The sequence below is a fragment of the Mixophyes fleayi genome, chromosome 10, assembly GCF_038048845.1.
Source record: "Mixophyes fleayi isolate aMixFle1 chromosome 10, aMixFle1.hap1, whole genome shotgun sequence".
In the NCBI taxonomy this organism is placed as follows: Eukaryota; Metazoa; Chordata; class Amphibia; order Anura; family Limnodynastidae; genus Mixophyes; species Mixophyes fleayi.
Genome location: NC_134411.1, coordinates 8,854,020 through 8,873,704, shown reverse-complemented (window position 1 = coordinate 8,873,704; position 19,685 = coordinate 8,854,020). Strand labels below are relative to the sequence as shown.

The 19,685-nt window shown below is 39.2% G+C and overlaps 1 protein-coding gene across 1 annotated transcript in view; it reads left to right on the top strand.

Annotated features, from left to right (window-relative positions):
- The first annotated feature begins 1,036 nt into the window (after window positions 1-1,036).
- Window positions 1,037-19,685, top strand: part of CDHR5 (cadherin related family member 5) — a 50,946-nt gene continuing 32,297 nt past the window's right edge. Inside the window, exons 1-3 of the mRNA XM_075188542.1 lie at window positions 1,037-1,097; window positions 10,888-11,051; window positions 18,797-18,889. Coding sequence (XP_075044643.1) covers window positions 1,037-1,097; window positions 10,888-11,051; window positions 18,797-18,889 — 318 coding nt within the window. The remainder of the gene's footprint in view (window positions 1,098-10,887; window positions 11,052-18,796; window positions 18,890-19,685) is intronic.

Genomic DNA, 19,685 nt, shown 5'->3' with positions numbered 1-19,685 from the left:
ATTGGACAGTACATTGGGGGCCTTTACCAAATTCTTGCTTTGGGGTGCATGACTGTTTAGTTATGCCCCTGAGGGGGAGTATTGATATATATGTAGTTTATCTCCCTTAATTCCCGTCAATATAAAAGTGATACTTCCTTAGTTTCTAACTATCAAGTCCATACAGACTTCTTAGATCAGGAGTTCTTAACTTGTGGATCGCACTTGGGAGCAAAAAATTGAGTCCCCGTGTTATTCAGTGTATTAACAGTCTATTAGATCTGTTTCGGCTACTTTAACACTCAGGAAAAAATCAGCAAATATAACATGAATGTGTCACCAAGCTTTTCATTTTTCATATCTGTCACTCTGGTGTAAAATAGCACATTAGGTCTCTTACACATTATTCCATGTAATTATTTTAATTTCGCAATAGGACCTTACATGTGAGTTTGAAAATACAGTGCTCACTGTTTTAGACAGGGGCTACCAAGCAGAAGTTTTAGAAACAATTTAGTTTCAGCTTCTGACCTTATTTGTGTTACTGTTTATGTTATGTTTGTGGGTGAGTGTTATTTGAATAATGTTTTGTTCTTGTTGCTCTTCTTTTGTTTGTGTGCTGTATTGTACTGTTGAAAATTAAACAGTTCGATTTACAGTATTAAAATCTATGTACAGTATTAGTTTGAAAATGACATAACAATGTGTCCAAGTGGATTAACCTGTATCCTTTGTGATAGGGGAATTTACTAGAATGTGACCATAATCAAAAATGTTATTTTTGTTTTTGAAAATAGTTTAAGACTATATATATGTACGAAAGACAGCTGAACATCCACGTAGGGCTGCTGAGTGAATGAGCAATTAGAGTTCTTCTTATCGGCACAGCCATAAATAAGTGAAAGAATAACAGGGATAGAATCAAAGGTTAATGCTGGCTGCTGGCAATTATAATATCTATGTTCAGTCCATGTTCAGACTTTTACCAGGAAGGAACTGTTCCAATATCCGGGGCGACTGGTTTAGGACATTGGGGTTCTGGATATCTCAGTCCAAAATGGGGCCTATTTTGGCCCTATTTATCTTGTTCTCGATCCCAATGGGATGTTTTTCACAAGGTAAGTTCAATTAAAACTGTAAAAGAGAAATGCCTAAAAAGTATTGTACATGTCTATTCAAATATAGTACTGTATATATGATTTAGGTACAATGGTTATAGGTAAAGTGTTGTACCATGTTGGTCATTGTAAAAAAACAATTATTGTCTAATGGAATAGATTTAAAGTGCAAACTTTTGAGACAACTTTGTCCCTTCGTCAGTTGAGTTCATGCTGCTGGAGGGTAAGAACCACTATCAGAAACAATATGACGAAGAGATAAAATTAATATGGTAAATTAATATGGTAAAAATGGTTGCATGCTGTAACTAGGGCTAGTTTTAGGACTGTATTTGCTTTTCCCTAAATACGTATATGCAAATACAGATTCTATTTGCATAAAAGGGTGTAGTTTTTGTATTTATTAATGTTTAACTTCTAGAATTCTTAATCAGACCACAGAAACTATTTGCTGTAAATGTCATATACAGGTTTGAAAGATAAGTATGTGTCTAGCTATGATGTGTATATAGGAACATTTATTATATAGAACCTTGTCCACTGTGTAGTTCGCACAAACAGAGGCTACCCCACTGGCTTGGGAGAGAGGATTGTATTCCAATCCCTGTTTACACACTATGCTCTCTCCTCAGCAGGGTTCCTCCAACCTGCACAATAGGAGAGCTGTGAGGTAGAAGCCAGTTCTGGAATAAGCTCTCTTTTTTGACAGATAGACTTTCCTTTCAACTTGAGCTTACTATGCTCACTCGGGAACCAGCTTCTACGTCTCAGCTCAGGCTGGAGGACTGGAGGAACTCTGCTTGGGAGAGAGAGCCTAGTGCACAGAGCAATAGGTTCTCTCCCATAAGCAAATAAATAAATAACATCATATGACTGTGTCCTCTTCATCTGTATTAGGGAAGTATTATTGGTGACAGATTGAATGCTCAATAAAATGTAGATTGGTTGGCAGAACAGTGGCACAGTGGTTAGCACAGCTGACTCACAGCACTGGGGTTATTAGTTTGCTTCCAGCCGGGCCTCTATTTGTGGGGAGCTCTCTCTGAGTTTGTGTGGGTTTGTTGCCACAGTCCAAAAACGTACTGATAGGCCAATAATGCATTTTAGGGGCCAAAAATTAACTCTAGTATATGGTATGGTGTTTAGATTGTAAGCTCCAATGGGACTGATGTAAATGTCCACATATTCTATGTACAGTATGATTGGAGCTATATAAATAAAAAAAAATAATAGTCTTATCATTTAGAGCTTATAATGTAAAATAATAATGAATACATGAGGTGGACTACAGTGATTTCTGTCTTATTCACCTGTATCGATTGTAAAGTCCTGCTCGGGTGTGATAGCATGACTTTCTATGTGCTGTATGAACTGTGAAATCAGTTATATAAAACTTTACAATTAGGGAGTAAGCTCAAGGATGGAACTGTTACAGGAGATACTTATTTTAGGGTACTAGTAATAAAGTATTAGGTAGGTGATAATACGATATGGAGACAGAAATGATGCTGCTACTATAAGACTGACTACAGCGGTCACCTAGAGCGGCAACTTTTCATGGGCACCTAAAACACAGAATGTCACTCATGTAGTGTTTTTAATTTTCCTGATGCCCCCGCACTGAGCGGCGACCACCTTGAGAATCTAAATAAAATACACACCTCCTTTCTAATTAGATAACAGTGATAAAGAGAAGATTTTTTTAATTATTTAAATTAACTTGAGCTCTTCCTGCACACTTCCTACATTGTGCTATGATACTACCAGCTGCTGCCCCTTGGTGTTGGTGATGTCACTGACACTGAGTCACTGACACAGAAGTGTCACTGATATAGTCACTGGCATCACTGGTACTGACATTCCCTTACTCTGCCAGCCGCCTGCTCCACACTAAGTGAGAAGTGGGCACAGCGACTGAAGGGGGGGCATCCTGAGCAGAGGGAGGAAGAGATGAACCTCTGGAGCCCAGCACACTTCAAATGTCTCTGAAATGCACACATCTAATAATTATTTGAAGCAAACACACTGTGCAGCAGGGGAATGGAGACTGTTCTCTGTTCCTGGCTTTAGATACTGGAGTGCTGTGTGTATGGCATATGCTTCAGGGATTTTCTGATACATTTACTACTGTTTATCTGATTGTGCCTTTACTCCTTCACTTTATTGCCATCCGTCTTAGATTGTCATCACGGTTACATCTTTGGATAGCAGCTAATTATTATTTTTTATATTCTCTGAACATTGTGCCTTTACTTACCCTTTACGTATTTTTAAAGGCGTGGCAGAGATTTGTGATTAGAGCCCAGGCTCTGAGGGTGTGTGTGTGTGTGTGTGTGTGTGTGTCTGTATGTATGTGGGAGGGGGAGAGGGGGGGGCTTGTTAGCGCCATCTCCCATTTGTGTTTATTTATTTAGACATATCACACTGTATTTGGTTATTGTGGGGAGCCCTGCCATTGGTTTTTTAGCGCTTGATGTTTTTAATTATTTGTTTCCAGTGGATAATAGAATTGCATTGTTTTTTTTCTTTCAATATTGATGTTACAAGCTCAGGGGTCAGAGGTCAGAGGAAAAGGCATTAATGCTCCACAGCAGAGTCGTGGGTTGGATTATGATAAAACCAGTGCTTTCCTTCCTATTGTTATTTGTAACAGAACACCTGAATGACTGTAAGGACATTACCCAGACGTTCACTGTTATAATCCGTGGCAAGATCAGTGTGCCGGGCATGTTGTAAATAAAGGTTAATTCTGCCTGACATCCCCTCTGCGCCAGTATTGTAGTAATGGAAGTATATAATGTGTATAGTATTTTGAAGTACGGTGTTTTATGTGTTCTTAACTGTCACCGGGTGGGGATCACAGATTATTATCTAAAGGCATGACATTTATTATAGCATTGTATTGCAATAAATGTTTTGAGGTATTGACATTTTTTAGGAGAGTCTGCACTCAGAGAATCCAATGTTAATTAGCCATTTGTCTTAATTAGGGGTTTGTGTGGGTTTTCTCCAGGTGTTCCAGTTTCCTCCCACATTCCACAAACTTAATAACAAAAATGAACCCTAGTGTGTGTGTGGAAGGTGTTATCTTGATTAGCACATTCTAAACTTGGAGGCACAGTGGAAGGGTGTTATCTTGCTCATTCTAAAGGTAGGGGCTTTTCTGTAACTCTGTGTGTAAATCCTTAAGGAAACTCCCCAGTCTAAATGAAAAACTGTGTTGAAAGAGATATTTTACTGGATATTGAATAGTTAAATATTGGTTGAATCATAATATGGGATAAGACAATGCCCCTAAGGATAGAGCCTCCTGACATTTAATGTTATTATGGTATGACTTTTCATTGTACACCCCATGTGCCATGAACATGAGAGATGTGCCCCTAGCAAAATCCAGGGAAAAATGAAAAGCATTTTTCGCATTGGCCCAATCAAATCGCATCCTGATTGTTAGCTCAGGGCACACTACCCCCTTAGGCAAATGTCCAATTGGCTACCAATGCTCAGAGGTGCCAAAAGCAGGAAGATATTAGGTTTTGTCCTGCCCTGTTGCCAGAGAAGTGAATGGTGTTTCTTGGTGACTGGGGCAGAGGAACGGTGATTATAGCTCTTTTACGTTAGGGTTATTCACTCGGTGTGGTGAACCCTTTGGCTTTTGCTAACTGTGTGATATTCCTGTGTGATATGTAAATATATATAACATCTCATATCAAGTTTTACTGATATTTATTTACAGCCTTTGGTGATCTCTCTGAGATCCCACATTTGTGACTCAATGTATTTGTTAAACAAATTGTGGACTGTGGTGTGGGATGATACTTATGCATTCCTTACCTTAGACGTTCCTCATTACAAAGTTAAAGTTATTGCTAATGTGTTATCAACCAATGGTGGGGTCTCAGAGAGACACAAGAGGTTCATCACATAATCTATATATTATTCTTATCTCATAATTATTTTTTGTTTGATCACCAATATTATTTACAAGTAATGGGGACGGCCATGGGGACTTGATTCGACCCCAAGCTATGCTATCCCTTACGTGGGTGATTTGAAATCAACCTATGCATTGGGGTGGCGAGTCCGTGGCAGACCTCGTCCTCTATGGCCGTAATATAGACAATGTATTTATTATTTGGAGAGGTGGTGAGTCACGGGCACTTAAATACTAATAATTAAAATCTCAAATTTACTCACAAATATCACAAGACCACCAGTGATTTCCTGGACCTGTCCCTATCGGCCATGGGTTCTTCTACTGTTACTTTCACTTTTTTCAAACAACTGAATTGTAATAATTATTTGCACTTTAAATGTGCACATTATTCTAAGTGGAAACGCAACTTCCCTAAAGAACAGTTTATGCGGCTTTGCAGCAACTGTTCTGATAAACTGTTATTCTTTGAATAGGCTAAATTAATGGTTTTCAACTTTCTGGAACGATGTTACCATTTGAATTAATCCAACAAGCTCTAGAGGAGTTCAACCTGAAGGATAGGGATGTGTTTTTTTTATTTTCTAAGGTAGAGAAAGGATCTATTCAGGATATTTTGGAGGCTAATATAAATGATGGCAATAGCATCAATGAATAAAATTAAAGTGAAATGAAAAATAATAATAAAAAGATATCATTACAAATTCAGAATGAGCCTTTATTTCTAAATATAATAAAGCATTAACAACTATTAAGAAAATTATTTGTTTGAATTATCCCATTCTGAAACAGGATTGTCTTTTGAGATAATAATTACCGAAGGATCCAGTAATTGTCTTTTAAAAGGCCAGTAATTTGAAAAATATTTTGCCCCACAGCTTCTTGAAAACCATGTACCCAAATGTTTGGAAAACTGGTGTCTCAATACCTACTGCTGTGGAGATTAAACTACATAGCTAACCAATTCTGAATAAGTGAAGCTTGATAAATCCTACACATTTTTAATATGAATTAATACATAAAACATAACACATAAAAAAAGTCAGAAGATGAATAAAATTATGTGAATACAAATCAGTGCACTGATATCAACACCACTATCTATCTATATGACAACAAACAATAGGCATCTCATATCATAATCCTAATCACATAAATCATTAATCTGACCAATACCATCTGCTGACCGCCCGTATAATGATACAGTCTTTAATATGATTGTGTTCTCATTAAACAGAGAAACCTTGAAATAGTCTGTTCCAGAGCCTTGCTTCAAGGTGTTCTACATTCCTTCTATGAAACTACTATCTTGACTTTCAAAAACAAATTCAAAGCTTCCACGATTGTGAGTAAATATATATATAGAAAATAATTATAATCAATACTCAGTGTGCATATGAGAGTCACATAAATATCTCCCACAAGACAAAATTATTCAGATGCTTGACCATTGCACCAACAGGGACTGTAATGACATTGTATTCAAATACATATACTTTAATATGGAGTTGGTCCCCCTCCACTCTTCTTGGAAGGCTTTCCACAAGATGTTGGAGTATTTCTGTGGGAATTTGTGTCCATTCATTCTGTAGAGCATTTATGAGGTCAGGCACTGATGTTGGACGAGAAGACCTGGCTCGCAATCTCTGTTACAGTTCATCACAAAGGTGTTCGATGGGGTTGTAGTCAGGACTCTGTGTGGGCCGGTCAACTTCTACACTGAATTCATCAAACCATGTCCTTGTAGTCCTTTCTTTGTGCACTTTGCCACAGTCATGTTGGAATAGAAAAGGGCCTTCCCCAAACTGTTGCCACAAAGTTGGAAGCATAGCATTGACCAAAATGACTTGGTATGCTGAAGCATTAAGATTGTCCTTCACTGGAGATAAGGGGCCTAGCCCAAACCCTGAAAAACAGCCTCTTACCATTATCCCTCCTCCGCCAAACTTCACAGTTGGCATAATGCAGTCAGGCAGGTAACGTTCTCCCGGCATCCGCCAAACCCAGACTCACTCATCTGACTGCCAAACAGAGAAGCGTGCTTCCTCACTCCACAGAATCAGCAGAGCATTGGAGACTTTTATGCACCATGCGCCTTAGCAGTCGTTGAAACCGCACTGTGACTTTATGTTGTCTTCCGCTTTGTGTCTGAGCTGCTGTTGTTACTGAATGCTTCCACTTTCTAATAATATCACTTACAGTTGACTGTGGAATATCCAGCAGGGATGAAATTTAATGAACGGTCTTATTGTAAAGGTGGCATCCTATCACAGTACCACGCTTGAAGTCACTGAGCTCTTCAGAACTACAAATGTTTGCAAATGGAGACTACATAGCTAGGTGCTTTATTTTATACACCTCTGGGAACAGGTCTGATTGAAACACTTCAATTAAATAATTAACTGGTGTGTTCAAATACTTTTGTTCATATAGTGTATATAAATAACCTATATATTTAATATATATTACTTTAAACTATAGATGCCTCCTTGCTTAAATGCCCCAGGTCCCTCAAAGCCTTAATCCAGCTCTGTATACACTTCCTATAATTTATGCCATTCATAGGGGTCTTGGTGGATTGTACTTGGGATGGCGTCTCCCCAAAGACCTGTCAAAGAGTGAGCCACAATTGTTGGTTGATTTAGTATATGATGATCAATTATATTACTTGATGCCAGGGGCAGATCCAGAACTTAATTGTACCGGGAGCGATTTAGGGGGGGGTTTAGCCCCGCCCCTTTTTGACACCTAAGGCTGCCGACGGGTGCACACTATGTGCAGGTCCGTTCGGCAGAGAGAGTTAGGGAGAGAGTCCTGCCCGGCTGCTCTGATTGTGTCAATCAGAGCAGTTGGGCAGCAAGCCCCAGTCTTGCCTCGATCGCCCCCCCCCCCCCCGTATCCGCCACTGCTTAATGCCTCTGTAGCTTCTCTTTTATTAAGTTGTGTGACAAAAAATTGAGCTGTCATCATTATTTCTTTATAGTTTTCTCACAAGTGTGTGAGCAGTGTGAGGGAAGCTTATATATAAAATTATGATATATGTTTTGCATATTTTAAAAAAACATAACATGTATTAAGGTTAATTTACATGAGGGGCCCACAGCTCAAATCATATTTTGGGAACTCATTCTCCTATTTTTTGCACAAATACTAATTTTGTAGGAAACACACAGATGTACATGCCAATATGGGGTGCAAATGTTTACATCTTTTAATGGGATGTTCTTGGCGGTTTGCAGTGTTCCTTGAGAAATGTGTGCTATGCATATTTGAGCACCTCGTTTTGTGCCCACATGTTAATGCAAGATTTAGTTTTGCAGGACAAGGGTTCTGGTGGGCCCCACTGACTGATGGCCTTGTCCCATAGGGTTGATTAACAGGCGGTTCCCTTCCCTGGCACCAGCCATCCTATTGTTTGCAGCGGCAAATTGTAGTGAGCCACTCCCTCCCTTCCTCCTATCTTCTCTCCTGACCTATAACACGCTTGCCATCTCACATGTGATGGATGCAAGAGAAAAGAGAAGACTCTACCTCTGGATTGCAAGATGGTAGAAGGTGGGGAGAAGGTGTGATGTAATGTAGGTGTAGCATGTTTGGATCTTTATACTGAATGACAGTTCTGTCACTAGGACAGGTCATATTGTGTTATGGTTAGTTTACATGGAAAAGATTGAAGGTCTTTAGAGAAGATTATGAGAATATGGGCTGTTAACTTAATGGTGATGGTGGAACATAATAATTTAATAGTGGGTGTAAGAAATTTGTTTATTGGTGGGGACTATTTTATGATGGTACCTATTAATTTAAAGTGGAATTATGGAACTATTTAATGTTGGGGAAGTTTGGGGGCTAATAATTGAATATGTGGCTGAACTTGGGAAGATGAGGGCTATTTATTAAATGTGAAAACTATTAGTTTGATGTTGGGGCTGGTTGTGGTGGAAATAAGTCTATTTATTAAATGTGAATTTATTGTCAGTTGCAGGGAGGGAGGCCAAATTATTTACAGTGGGTGCTATTTATTTAGTGGATGCACTCATTGCTAGGCTTTCCTAGGGGACGGGAAACCAACATTGGACTCTATATACAGTGCATTCTTTTTAAACTACACTATGGAGCTAGTCATACCCTCCATGAGCTGGCCACGCCCCCTCTAGTGGCTGGTCACAACTCTCTGATGGCTATCCACACTCCCTCTGGCGGGCCCTTGCCACTCCATTCCCCAGTGGGCCCTTCATGACCCAGTCCAACAATGCCCCGTAATTATATGAATAAATAATAGTGTCCCCAGTAATTATATGAATAAATAATATTGCCAATATGCCTATTTATCATACTTGCCAACCTTTTCTGTTTGGCATTCAGGAGCTTAGGGGGAAAGGTGGGCATGTGGGGGCGGGGCTTGATGAATTGCTTCATTTTAGCCTCACCCCTGTTATGAAATGCCCAAATTCACGGCATTACATAGAGGGGGTGTGGCTTAATGGTGTGATCGTGTCATTAACTCCACCCCATGATGATGCAGGAGGATGCCTACTCTTCCGGGACTCCGGGAAGACTCCCCGAAATTCGGGAGTCTCACGGAAATTCCAGGAGAGTAGATAAGTATAATTGTGTGTGTCTATGTACTTTTGTAAAATACTGTAATGCCTGTCTCTCAGTCAGGGGCTGGTTGGCAAATTTTAGCCCTGTGGGGTGTGACACGGCTCAGCTGCCTATTAGGAACATTTTAAAGGAAAAAAATACAGGTAGCCCAGTGACCCAACCCAAGGTAGACCACTAGGGGAACGGACCCAGGGGGGGAAGGTGCACCCTGCCCCCCAACTCAGCCAGCCCGTGCTCTTAATACCATCATAAGAGTACATCATCATCATCACCATTTATTTATATAGTGCCACTAATTCCGCAGCGCTGTACAGAGAACTCACTCACATCAGTCATCAGTCCCAGGAGCTTACAGTCTAAATTCCCTAACACACACACACAGACTAAAGTCAATTTGTTAGCAACCAATTAACCTACCAGTATGTTTTTGGAGTGTGGGAGGAAACTGGAGCACCTGGAGGAAATCCACGCAAACACAGTGAGAACATACAAACTCCTCACAGATAAGGCCATGGTCGAGAATTGAACTCATGACCCCAGTGCTGTATGGCAGAAGTGCTAACCACTAAGCCATCTTGCTTGGCCAGTACATATGAGCAATCTGGGAAAGACCAGCCTATTTAAAAGGTAACACCACACACAATGATTAAAGTATTAGTAAGACCATAATTTGCAAAGCATTGCTATTAACTTTCAGCTGACATTTATCAATTCAGTTTGAAATAAAAGCTGTCTGAGCTCTTACATCTCCCTGCCTTCCTTAGTTCAGAGAACAGAATCTATCAGGCATCCAAGACTCCTGATCATTTATTTACTTGACTGCAACAAATGGCAGCTTCCTGTGGAACAGTTAACCCTTAATGCTACAGAGTTTAAATGTTATACTAAGCTGTTGGTTGCCATGGAGCACTGGGGGGGCTTTGTGTGGCATCATGTGACTTTAGATTTTCTAGAACTGAATGTCCAAATTGGTGCAGCCAAGTGCCATCAACAACCAGGTGAAACTTAGTCTGATATGGAGGAGAACACTGTGTTTGTAGTGTAAACAATACGTCCACACGACCACAAGTGAAACCTTTAGACTGAGTTTAAATGTTGTCTTCAACTAAAATACAGAAAGAAAAGAGAGAAGTATATATTTAATTTCCCAAACTGCTATATATATTGCACATATCCTAATCTTGGTGAATTTATGGTAGTCTTGATGCCAGTTACTGTACAACTCTTTAAATCTTTATTTTTCTTCTCTAGCTTGTAGGGCAGTTAACCAATTTCCAAAGGTCCCAGAAAATAATGAAATTGGTTATAATGTAACAGAACTTATTGTTGATCCAGGTCATACTGTGGAGGTGACATCGCACTATTTTGAAATTATTGGATCATATTTGACACTAAAAATATCAGTGGACTATGAGGTAAGTCCATTTGCATTCAACTTTTCTGGCTAATTTTGGCCATTCCATTCTTTCCTGAACTGTCACGTTGACGTTCCCGATGTAAAATCTTGATTCACTTTCCATTCTGCTTTGTGTCATGTGAGTATGTGAAATATTCATGCTAAGTGATATTTTGTTACATGTTTTGGATACACACTTCAGCCAGTATCCTGGAATGTAGTTGACTTCAATATTTGCTTCTGTATTGAAGTTTATGATGCTGATTGTCTGGCTGAGACCATGGTCCAAGAAATTACTATATGTGTTTGTATGGATCTTTCAAGTCAATGGGGGGAGGGTCCAATTCTGCGCAATGTGACGCTGAACACTGTGATGCTCGTCTGCACCCATTTTCAGGTACTATGGTACCCCAACAATGCAGATTTCCCTGCGCATCTCTATGGGATGCAAGACAAATCTGAGATGTTGCATCACCACAGGCTGCCACTGCGATTGTTTCGGAGACACTCCACGGCACATCGCGTTGAACAGAAATAACCTCTATGGGGCATATTCAATTGTTGGTGTTTTCCGCCACGGAAAAAGTATTACCGTTATTACGTTAATACTAAGCCAAATTTCAGCTTGCAGCTCCCTGAGCCGCGAGCTAAAATCCAGCGTGAAATGTACCGTAACAACGGTATTTATGCGCACTATTACCGTAATGACGGTAATAGTGCGCGTGCCGCGTTACTTTAGGCAGTAACGCCAACAATTGAACATGCCCCTATAAGTCTTTGCTCCCAAAGTTCTCACTTTGGGCCTGATGCATATGCGCATGCAGTCTTGCGCTTCCTTATGACTGGAGAGATGATCTAATATTGGATGAGTACAGTGAGATAATGTTCATGTACATGTGGGGCTGAGGCAGACAATAATCACCATCACCACAAATTCAGTAGTGCACACCAACACTTGAATACAATTAAGCAGAGTAACAAATGTATGATACAAACACAAGTCGTGCCAAATACAAGAACAAATTCTGTGCATATGAGTTAAACAAACAGCATAGCATGCACTGAAAATTCAGTGTAAGCCATAAAAGGGACAAACAAGATCGGCAAAGGGGTTAATTACATGAGACATAGGGAAGTGATGTCCGTTTATATTCTATCTAGAGCAGCGGTTCTTAACCAGGGCAGCGTGAAAGCATTTCTAGGGGTGTGAGTGTTAACCATAGGTTTTTAACTTTTAGATTTGTATTATAAAATTTGACTCTACTGTACTATATACTCATGGAACCCATGATACACTGGCTAACACTCCAAAGATATGACCCCACCACTGCACTCTCTACTTTTGCCACTGCACACTCGTCAGTGCGACGAGAAACTGGTTGAAACGCGCACGTGTTTGCGTACTCTGAGTACAAACGTCAATGTGAGTTTTTGTTAAGATAAATTATTTTTAGCCGTATTTTCTTACTTTTAGTATCTTCATATACATACTTAAACGTTACATATTAGTATTTAATGACTGTCATAGTATATGTTTTGTTACCTTTAGTTATATTTTTTATTTTTTTTAAAACTGTTTAATTTGTATCAAAAAGTTAAATAAATAAAATAAAAAAATTAAATCTATGTTTTTTTCAATAAATTGCTTTGCAATTTACTGACAAAAAAATCTGAACACATTTTTCAAGGGAGTGCGACAACATATTTTGACATTCAAGGGGGAGCTGATTACTAAAAAGGTTAAGAACTGCTGATCTAGAGGTAGGCACCAGCATGGAGATGCATATAGACTGTCAGGAGATGCACCTGCAAGTGATCAGGTGATCCTCTTACAACTCTAAAACACCTTAAAGAAAATTATTTTGCTTGGAACATTGATGAAACAAGAAGGTGTTGATGCTGTAACCATGGTGGCTTAACTTATTCCTCTGCCTGTGGATGAGAACATGACTAATAAACAAGATGCTTATTTTACATGCAGGAACATGCCTGTGTTTGTCATGTTCATAGTCCATCTATGCATCCAATACGTGCAATCATTAAGTAATCATTTGTTGTAAGATTCCGGAACTGGCGACATTCGTCGTACGGACTGAAATGTGTTTTATAATTATTACTTCCACACATTGCAGTTTTGAAATGGGACTCAGAGGTGTATATCTTACAAAATAGAAAACGTCACTACTAAGCTCAGTCCACTATTCTTATTAATTTAAATGTTTTGCTTTTTCTCCAATTACACTGCTTATTTGATTCTATATTATCTCCTGAAAGGAAGGTGACATGAAAGCTGTCTTTATTTCAGTTGATATATACAGTCGTGGCCAAAAGTTTTGATAATGACACAAATATTATTCTTCACAAAGTCTACTGCCTCAGTTTTTATAATGGCAATTTGCATATACTCCACAATGTCATGAAGAGTGATCAGATGATTTGTAATTAATTTCAAAGTCCCTCTTTGCCATGACAAGGAACCTTATCCCAAAACAAAATTTCCACTGCATTTCAGCCCTCTCACAAAAGGACCAGCTGACACCAGGTCAGTGATTATCTCGTTAACACAGGTGAGAGTGAGGAAGAGGACAAGGCTGGAGATCACTTTGTCATGCTAATTGAGTAGAATAACAGACTGGAAGCTTTAAAAGGAGGGTGGTGCTTAAAACCATTGTTCTTCCTCTGTTAACCACGGTTACCTGCAAGGAAACACATGCAGTCATCATTGCTTTGCACAAAAAGGGATTCACAGGCAAGGATATTGCTGCTAGTAAGATTGCACCTAAATCAACCATTTATCGGATCATCAAGAACTTCAAGGAGAGAGGTTCAATAGTTGTGAAGAAGGCTTTAGGATGCCCAAGATTGTCCAGCAACCACCAGCACCATCTCCTAAAGTTGATTCAGCTTCGGGATCGAGGCAACACCAGTGCAGAGCTTACACAGGAATGGCAGCAAGCAGGTCTGAGGCAAAGACTTTTGGAGGATGGCCTAGTGTCAAGAAGGCCAGCAAGGAAGCCACTTCTCTCCAGGAAAAACATCAGGGACAGACTGATACTCTGCAAACGATACAGGGATTGGACTGTTGAGGACTGGGGTAAAGTCATTTTCTCTGATGAATCCCCTTTCAGTTTGTTTGGGACATCTGGAAAAATGCTTGTTCGGAGAAGGAAAGGTGAGTGCTACCATCAGTCCTGTGTCATGCCAACAGTAAAGCATCCTGAGACCATTCATGTGTGGGGTTGCTTCTCAGCCAAAGGAGTGGCACAATTTTGCCTAAGAACACAGCCATGAATAAAGAATGGTACCAAAACATCCTTCAAGAGCAACTTCTCCCAACCATCCAAGAACAGTTTGGTGACAAACAATACCTTTTCCAGCATGATGGATCAACTTGCCATAAGGCAAAAGTGATAACTAAGTGGTTAGGGGACCAAAACATCAAAATTTTGGATCCATGGCCAGGAAACTCCCCAGACTTTAATCCCATTGAGAACTTGTGGTCAATCCTCAAGAGGTGGGTGGACAAATAAAAACCCACAACTCCAAGCATTGATTAGGCAACAATGGGTGGCCATCAGTCAGCATGTGGCCCAGAAGTTGATTGACAGCATGCCAGGGCGAATTGCAGAGGTCTTCAAAAAGAAGGGTCAACACTGCAAATATTGACTCTTTGTTTCTGTCAATAAAAGCCTTTGACACTTATGAAATGCTTGTAATTTTACTTCAGTACACCGTAGCAACAGCTGACAAAAAGTTCTAAAAACACTGAAGCAGCAAACTTTGTGAAAACCAATACTTGTGTCATTCACAAAGCTTGTGGCCATGACTGTATGTATATATATATATATATATATATATTACACCTAGATGAAAAGACTTGCAACAAAAATATTGGAAAATAATTGATTTCTACCAGTTAACCCTTGTGTTTAAGGTTGAAGTTAATTTGAGCAACTAATGGCCCTACTCCCAGCAATAACCAGAACGTCTTAAATTATTTGTTACCTGTACTGTTTCCTGCTTATTTAATTATCTCATCCTGTGCCACACATACTTTTCTAATACCCAGGGATATGCAGATACTAAGTGAACATTCACTGCTACTGGATGAAAGAAATTCCCTAAATCCTCCCAAGTCCATCTACTTTTTTGTGCAAAATATTCCGACTGTACTTTGCCATGCGCAGTTCTGTAAAAATAGATGCCCATGCCTTAAATACACTTTGGTAGAATCATAATGCCTCTAGCGGGACTATCACGCTACACCTGTGATGTGTGAATTACCCTTTCTGTCATGCTACTTATATCTGTGTTTAGAGTAAAAGATACTAAAACAGGAAGTAGTCATCAACTGTACGTACAGGAAACCCAGGCTTAATGGTCTAAAATTAAATGTTAAACACGAGAAAAAGTGTGTTTTAACTACTTTTACATTTACTATCATTATTTTCACAGGTAGATCAAACACTAAGGGTCACACTGACATGCCGAAAAGATGATATACCTGTGAGTACAATACATTATTTCCATCACCCTCTCAAGAAATTCAATTTTCCAAGATTGTTGCACCAGACCAACAGAAGCACATTCATGAATAATGTTACTTTCCTTGTCACAGATATATAGATTACGGTGTTCACACACGGGAAGATTTGTTGGTTCACAATGAAAAGTGTTGATAAATTTGTTCACAGCATGTGTGAAAAGATCGACTCAGGTCATGAAAATCGTATGCAAAGTTGATCGCCTGGAATGGAAAGTTTTAGGACATTCTTGTCATTAAGCAATTGCAAGTGTGTTCATTATTTGGTTCAGCACGGTATTTAATTACAGCTCTGTCAGATCAAAATATATCTGTGCTTATTGTTGATTTTGGATTTTTGTTATAGTTCTGTATTAGGTGAAATAAATATTATAATAATTGGATTGTGTTATAGTTTGAGAACAAATAAATATACTACCTTTAGTGTTTTTTACCTTGTTGGTATATGTGTCTTTTATATTGTACTCATCCTAAATATTTGTGTATTCATATACAGATATTTATGCTAGTTACTTTGTATAATATTTCAGAATGTTGCCATGTTAGATGTTGTCTCAGGCAGCAGGATCACTATATAAATCATTTTCATGGGGCAAGATGTACCATAGGCTAAATACAGATGTCAAACATGCACATCCCTTTGCAAGGTAACTTTATTTAGCTTGAAAACAAGGGTTATCATCATCAGCAATACATGATATAGACTGATATCTCTGGACTGCGTTGTTTCTCCATATGAAAGACTGCATGAAACTTTAAGAGGTTAGGATATGGCCGCTTGCACATCCACATTTCCTAGGTGTAGTATATAATATGGATCAGTGAGAGAATTGTCTTTTGTGTTCTTTAACTTGCAGGAAATTCAAGGCCCAACAGAAGGTTGCTACTTCCCAACATCAATGTGGAATCTTAGTTTCTTTAAAGTGTCCCTTCATTTGCAGAAGCTCAGGGATATACCATAGTTGCCAACTATCCCTAATTTCCAGGGTTTGTGTCCATCGAAATGTCCATATTTTATCAGCTGTACAGTACGAGTCCTCCTTGTATGCATCTTAGATGCATTTCTCACTTTCTATGCTTATTATCTGAGCTTTAAGAGTTAATATTAATTTATTAATTGAAGTGAATAGTTAAAAATGCAAGCAAAAAACGTTATATTTAAATTCAGTAAACATGTCAGTATGGGATTTGTAGTACATCACAGCTTACCTAGAGAGCACTCCACATGACAGGCTTGAACACACTTGCTCAGCAGCAAAGTGACCCTGGAAATAATATTAAAATGTTGGCAACTATGATTTTCCATTGTGCATAGCTCCCATCTACAATTACATAATGGTATGTTAATAGTTTGGTTGACAGATTAAAGGTAACATTTGACATTTTTTTCAGGTACCTGGACAAATTATATATGTAGAAATTCTTAATTTAAATGATAATATACCACAGTTCCCGAACAGAAACTACACTTTTTCCATCTCAGAGGTGAGTTACTTTAACTGCTTTATCTGGGCATCAACAACTTGGGACAAAGGTCAAAAGTAAATTTATGAGTGGAGTCATATAATGCTGAGCCCATCCCTATTGTGGATGGTATAAGCTAAGCCAAACTAATAGAAATACGTAAATCATAGTTGCCTACTCTCCTGGAATGTCCGGGAGACTCCCGATTGTTTGGGAGTTCTCCCGGACTCCCGAGAGAGCAGGCAAAAATCTCGGATCCAGCTGTCGCCGTTGTTGAAGATGGTGGGGGTGGGCCTAAATGCGCGCATCGTGACCCCGCCCCCTTCTGTGATTGGCTAAAATTGCCTAAGCTTGACAGGGGCGGAGCCTAACGATGCACTGCATGTGGCCACGCCCTCCTCGGCGGACCCCCCCCCCCCCTCCTGGACAGCTGCCTTTAAAAGTAGGCAAGTATGACGTAAATACATACATACATTCATACATAAAGTAGTAACAAGTATCAAAGTAATGATATAATTTTATTATATTTAATCTAAATTACTGTGATCAACATAACTCAGGAGCCCAGTTAGCAGGAGCAGCAACAGTGTTAAAGGGCCATGATACATCATTTGGATTAATTTAAATAAAATGAATACTACTTACATTACCCTCCCCAATTATTATTCCCATCATGTAGGACAGGCCTGGCCAACCTGTGGCTCTCCAGGTGTTTGTGAAACTACAAATCCCAGCATGCCCTGCCAGCTATCAGCTGGCTAGCTACTGGCAAAGCATGCTGGGGCTTGTAGTTTTTTTTTAGCAGAATCCATACTAGGGAAACACTGTGCCCCATTGCACAGTAAGAACCTGAAGCTTTGGACACTGTGATTATTATTGCAATGCTGCAAAACTGCATTAAATGACTCCTGCCAGTGGTTTGTAAACTGAAGGGGTTGAATAATGCATACGGTACTCACCCATCAGACACAGCCAAAGCAGCTACAGATATGCTCCTGCTTAGCAAGGGAAATAGTGAGATGCTTAGTTAAATGGTTCCTCTATTTGAGTGTTATCAGGGCTACATATGCCGTTGGCACCCTAAAACTTATCCCATTAGCTACACATAATTCTTTTACACAGAATAGCATGTAGATGTGAAGATCTACATTATATTTAGATATATTAGCTATACCCTACATCATTTTTCTTAAGCCCTGTGTTCATTTTGCTTTGCTGATACAAGAAAAAAGTTGAGCATATGTACTAACCAGGCGAAGCCACTCCTCAGCCATGTACAGACACAAGCCGATTGTGTTTGATGCAAATCTGGCCAAGGATATAGCTAAGAGAGTGTTGTATGGGGAAAAGAGGTGAAGTTGTTGTTCAAGTCTTGATTGCATATGTTGATACACATATAGATGGAAATGTTGTGTAGGTTTATGTACATAATGACAATGATAGAGTCATATTGCTAATTGTAAATATTATTGTACATTTAGTGTTATATTATTTCATGCTGTATTGATTTTTTTTTTAAAAAAAGTATCAATTACACAAACTCTGTAATGTTTGTTGAGTATAAAAGGTATCAGGTTGAACATATCCCTGAGCATGCTCTCTACTGGTTACACTGAATATGTAGATGAATTTCATGACCTGAATGGAATATTTATATAAACATTAGAAAGTCAGACAATACACTGGGGAAATTTGTGTCTCACAATTACTTTAAAATTCAAATATTACACATTAACATAAATCTCTTTTTTCCTAAGGCGTTACCAGTGAACAGTGCCATTGGTCCTGCAATTATAGCTTATGATGCTGACCAGGACATCATCTACTATGTGCTGAGTGGTTATGATACAGTAAGAATTTATTACACTATTAAATACATTCTTCAACATATAGTGATGTTTGGATTTGCAGTGATTTATGATGACGTCAGTTTAGCAGCCCTGCCTCATCATGCTCTCATTAGGGGTCATATAGAGTCGGATGTAAGTCCAACATGGAAGTGCAAAATGCACTTTTCCTTACTGTTCACATGCAGTAGTAATCATCATCATCACCATTTATTTATATAGTGCCACTGATTCCGCAGCGCTGTACAGAGAACTCACTCACATCTGTCCCTGCCCCTTTGGAGCTTACATTCTAAATTCCCTAACATACACACAGACAGGAAAAGAGAGAAAGAGAGAGAGAGACTAGGGTCAATTTTTGATAGCAGCCAATTAACCTACCAGTATGTTTTTGGAGTGTGGGAAGAAACCGGAGCACCCGGAGGAAACCCACGCAAACACGGGGAGAACATACAAACTCCACACAGATAATGCCATTGTTGGGAATTGAACTCATGACCCCAGTGCTGTGAGGCAGAAGTGCTAATCACTGAGCCACCGTACTGCCCAGTATTACGTCTCAGTTTGCGAGCAGACTAAGATCTATTTCCCATATGCGCCTCTCTATATGTAGTAGCGGGACGGGAGAGGAACGCAGTGGGCCAGAGTATAGCAAGAGAAGGTGTTAATACTCTTTAAGTACTTTGTAGAGTAGGAAGCAGCCACAGATACATCGGCATGGATCTTGAAATTGCTGTAAAAATAAAATAAAAAAAAGAAACCTTTATCTACAACACATAAGCCCTCTTTTGTTGGATTT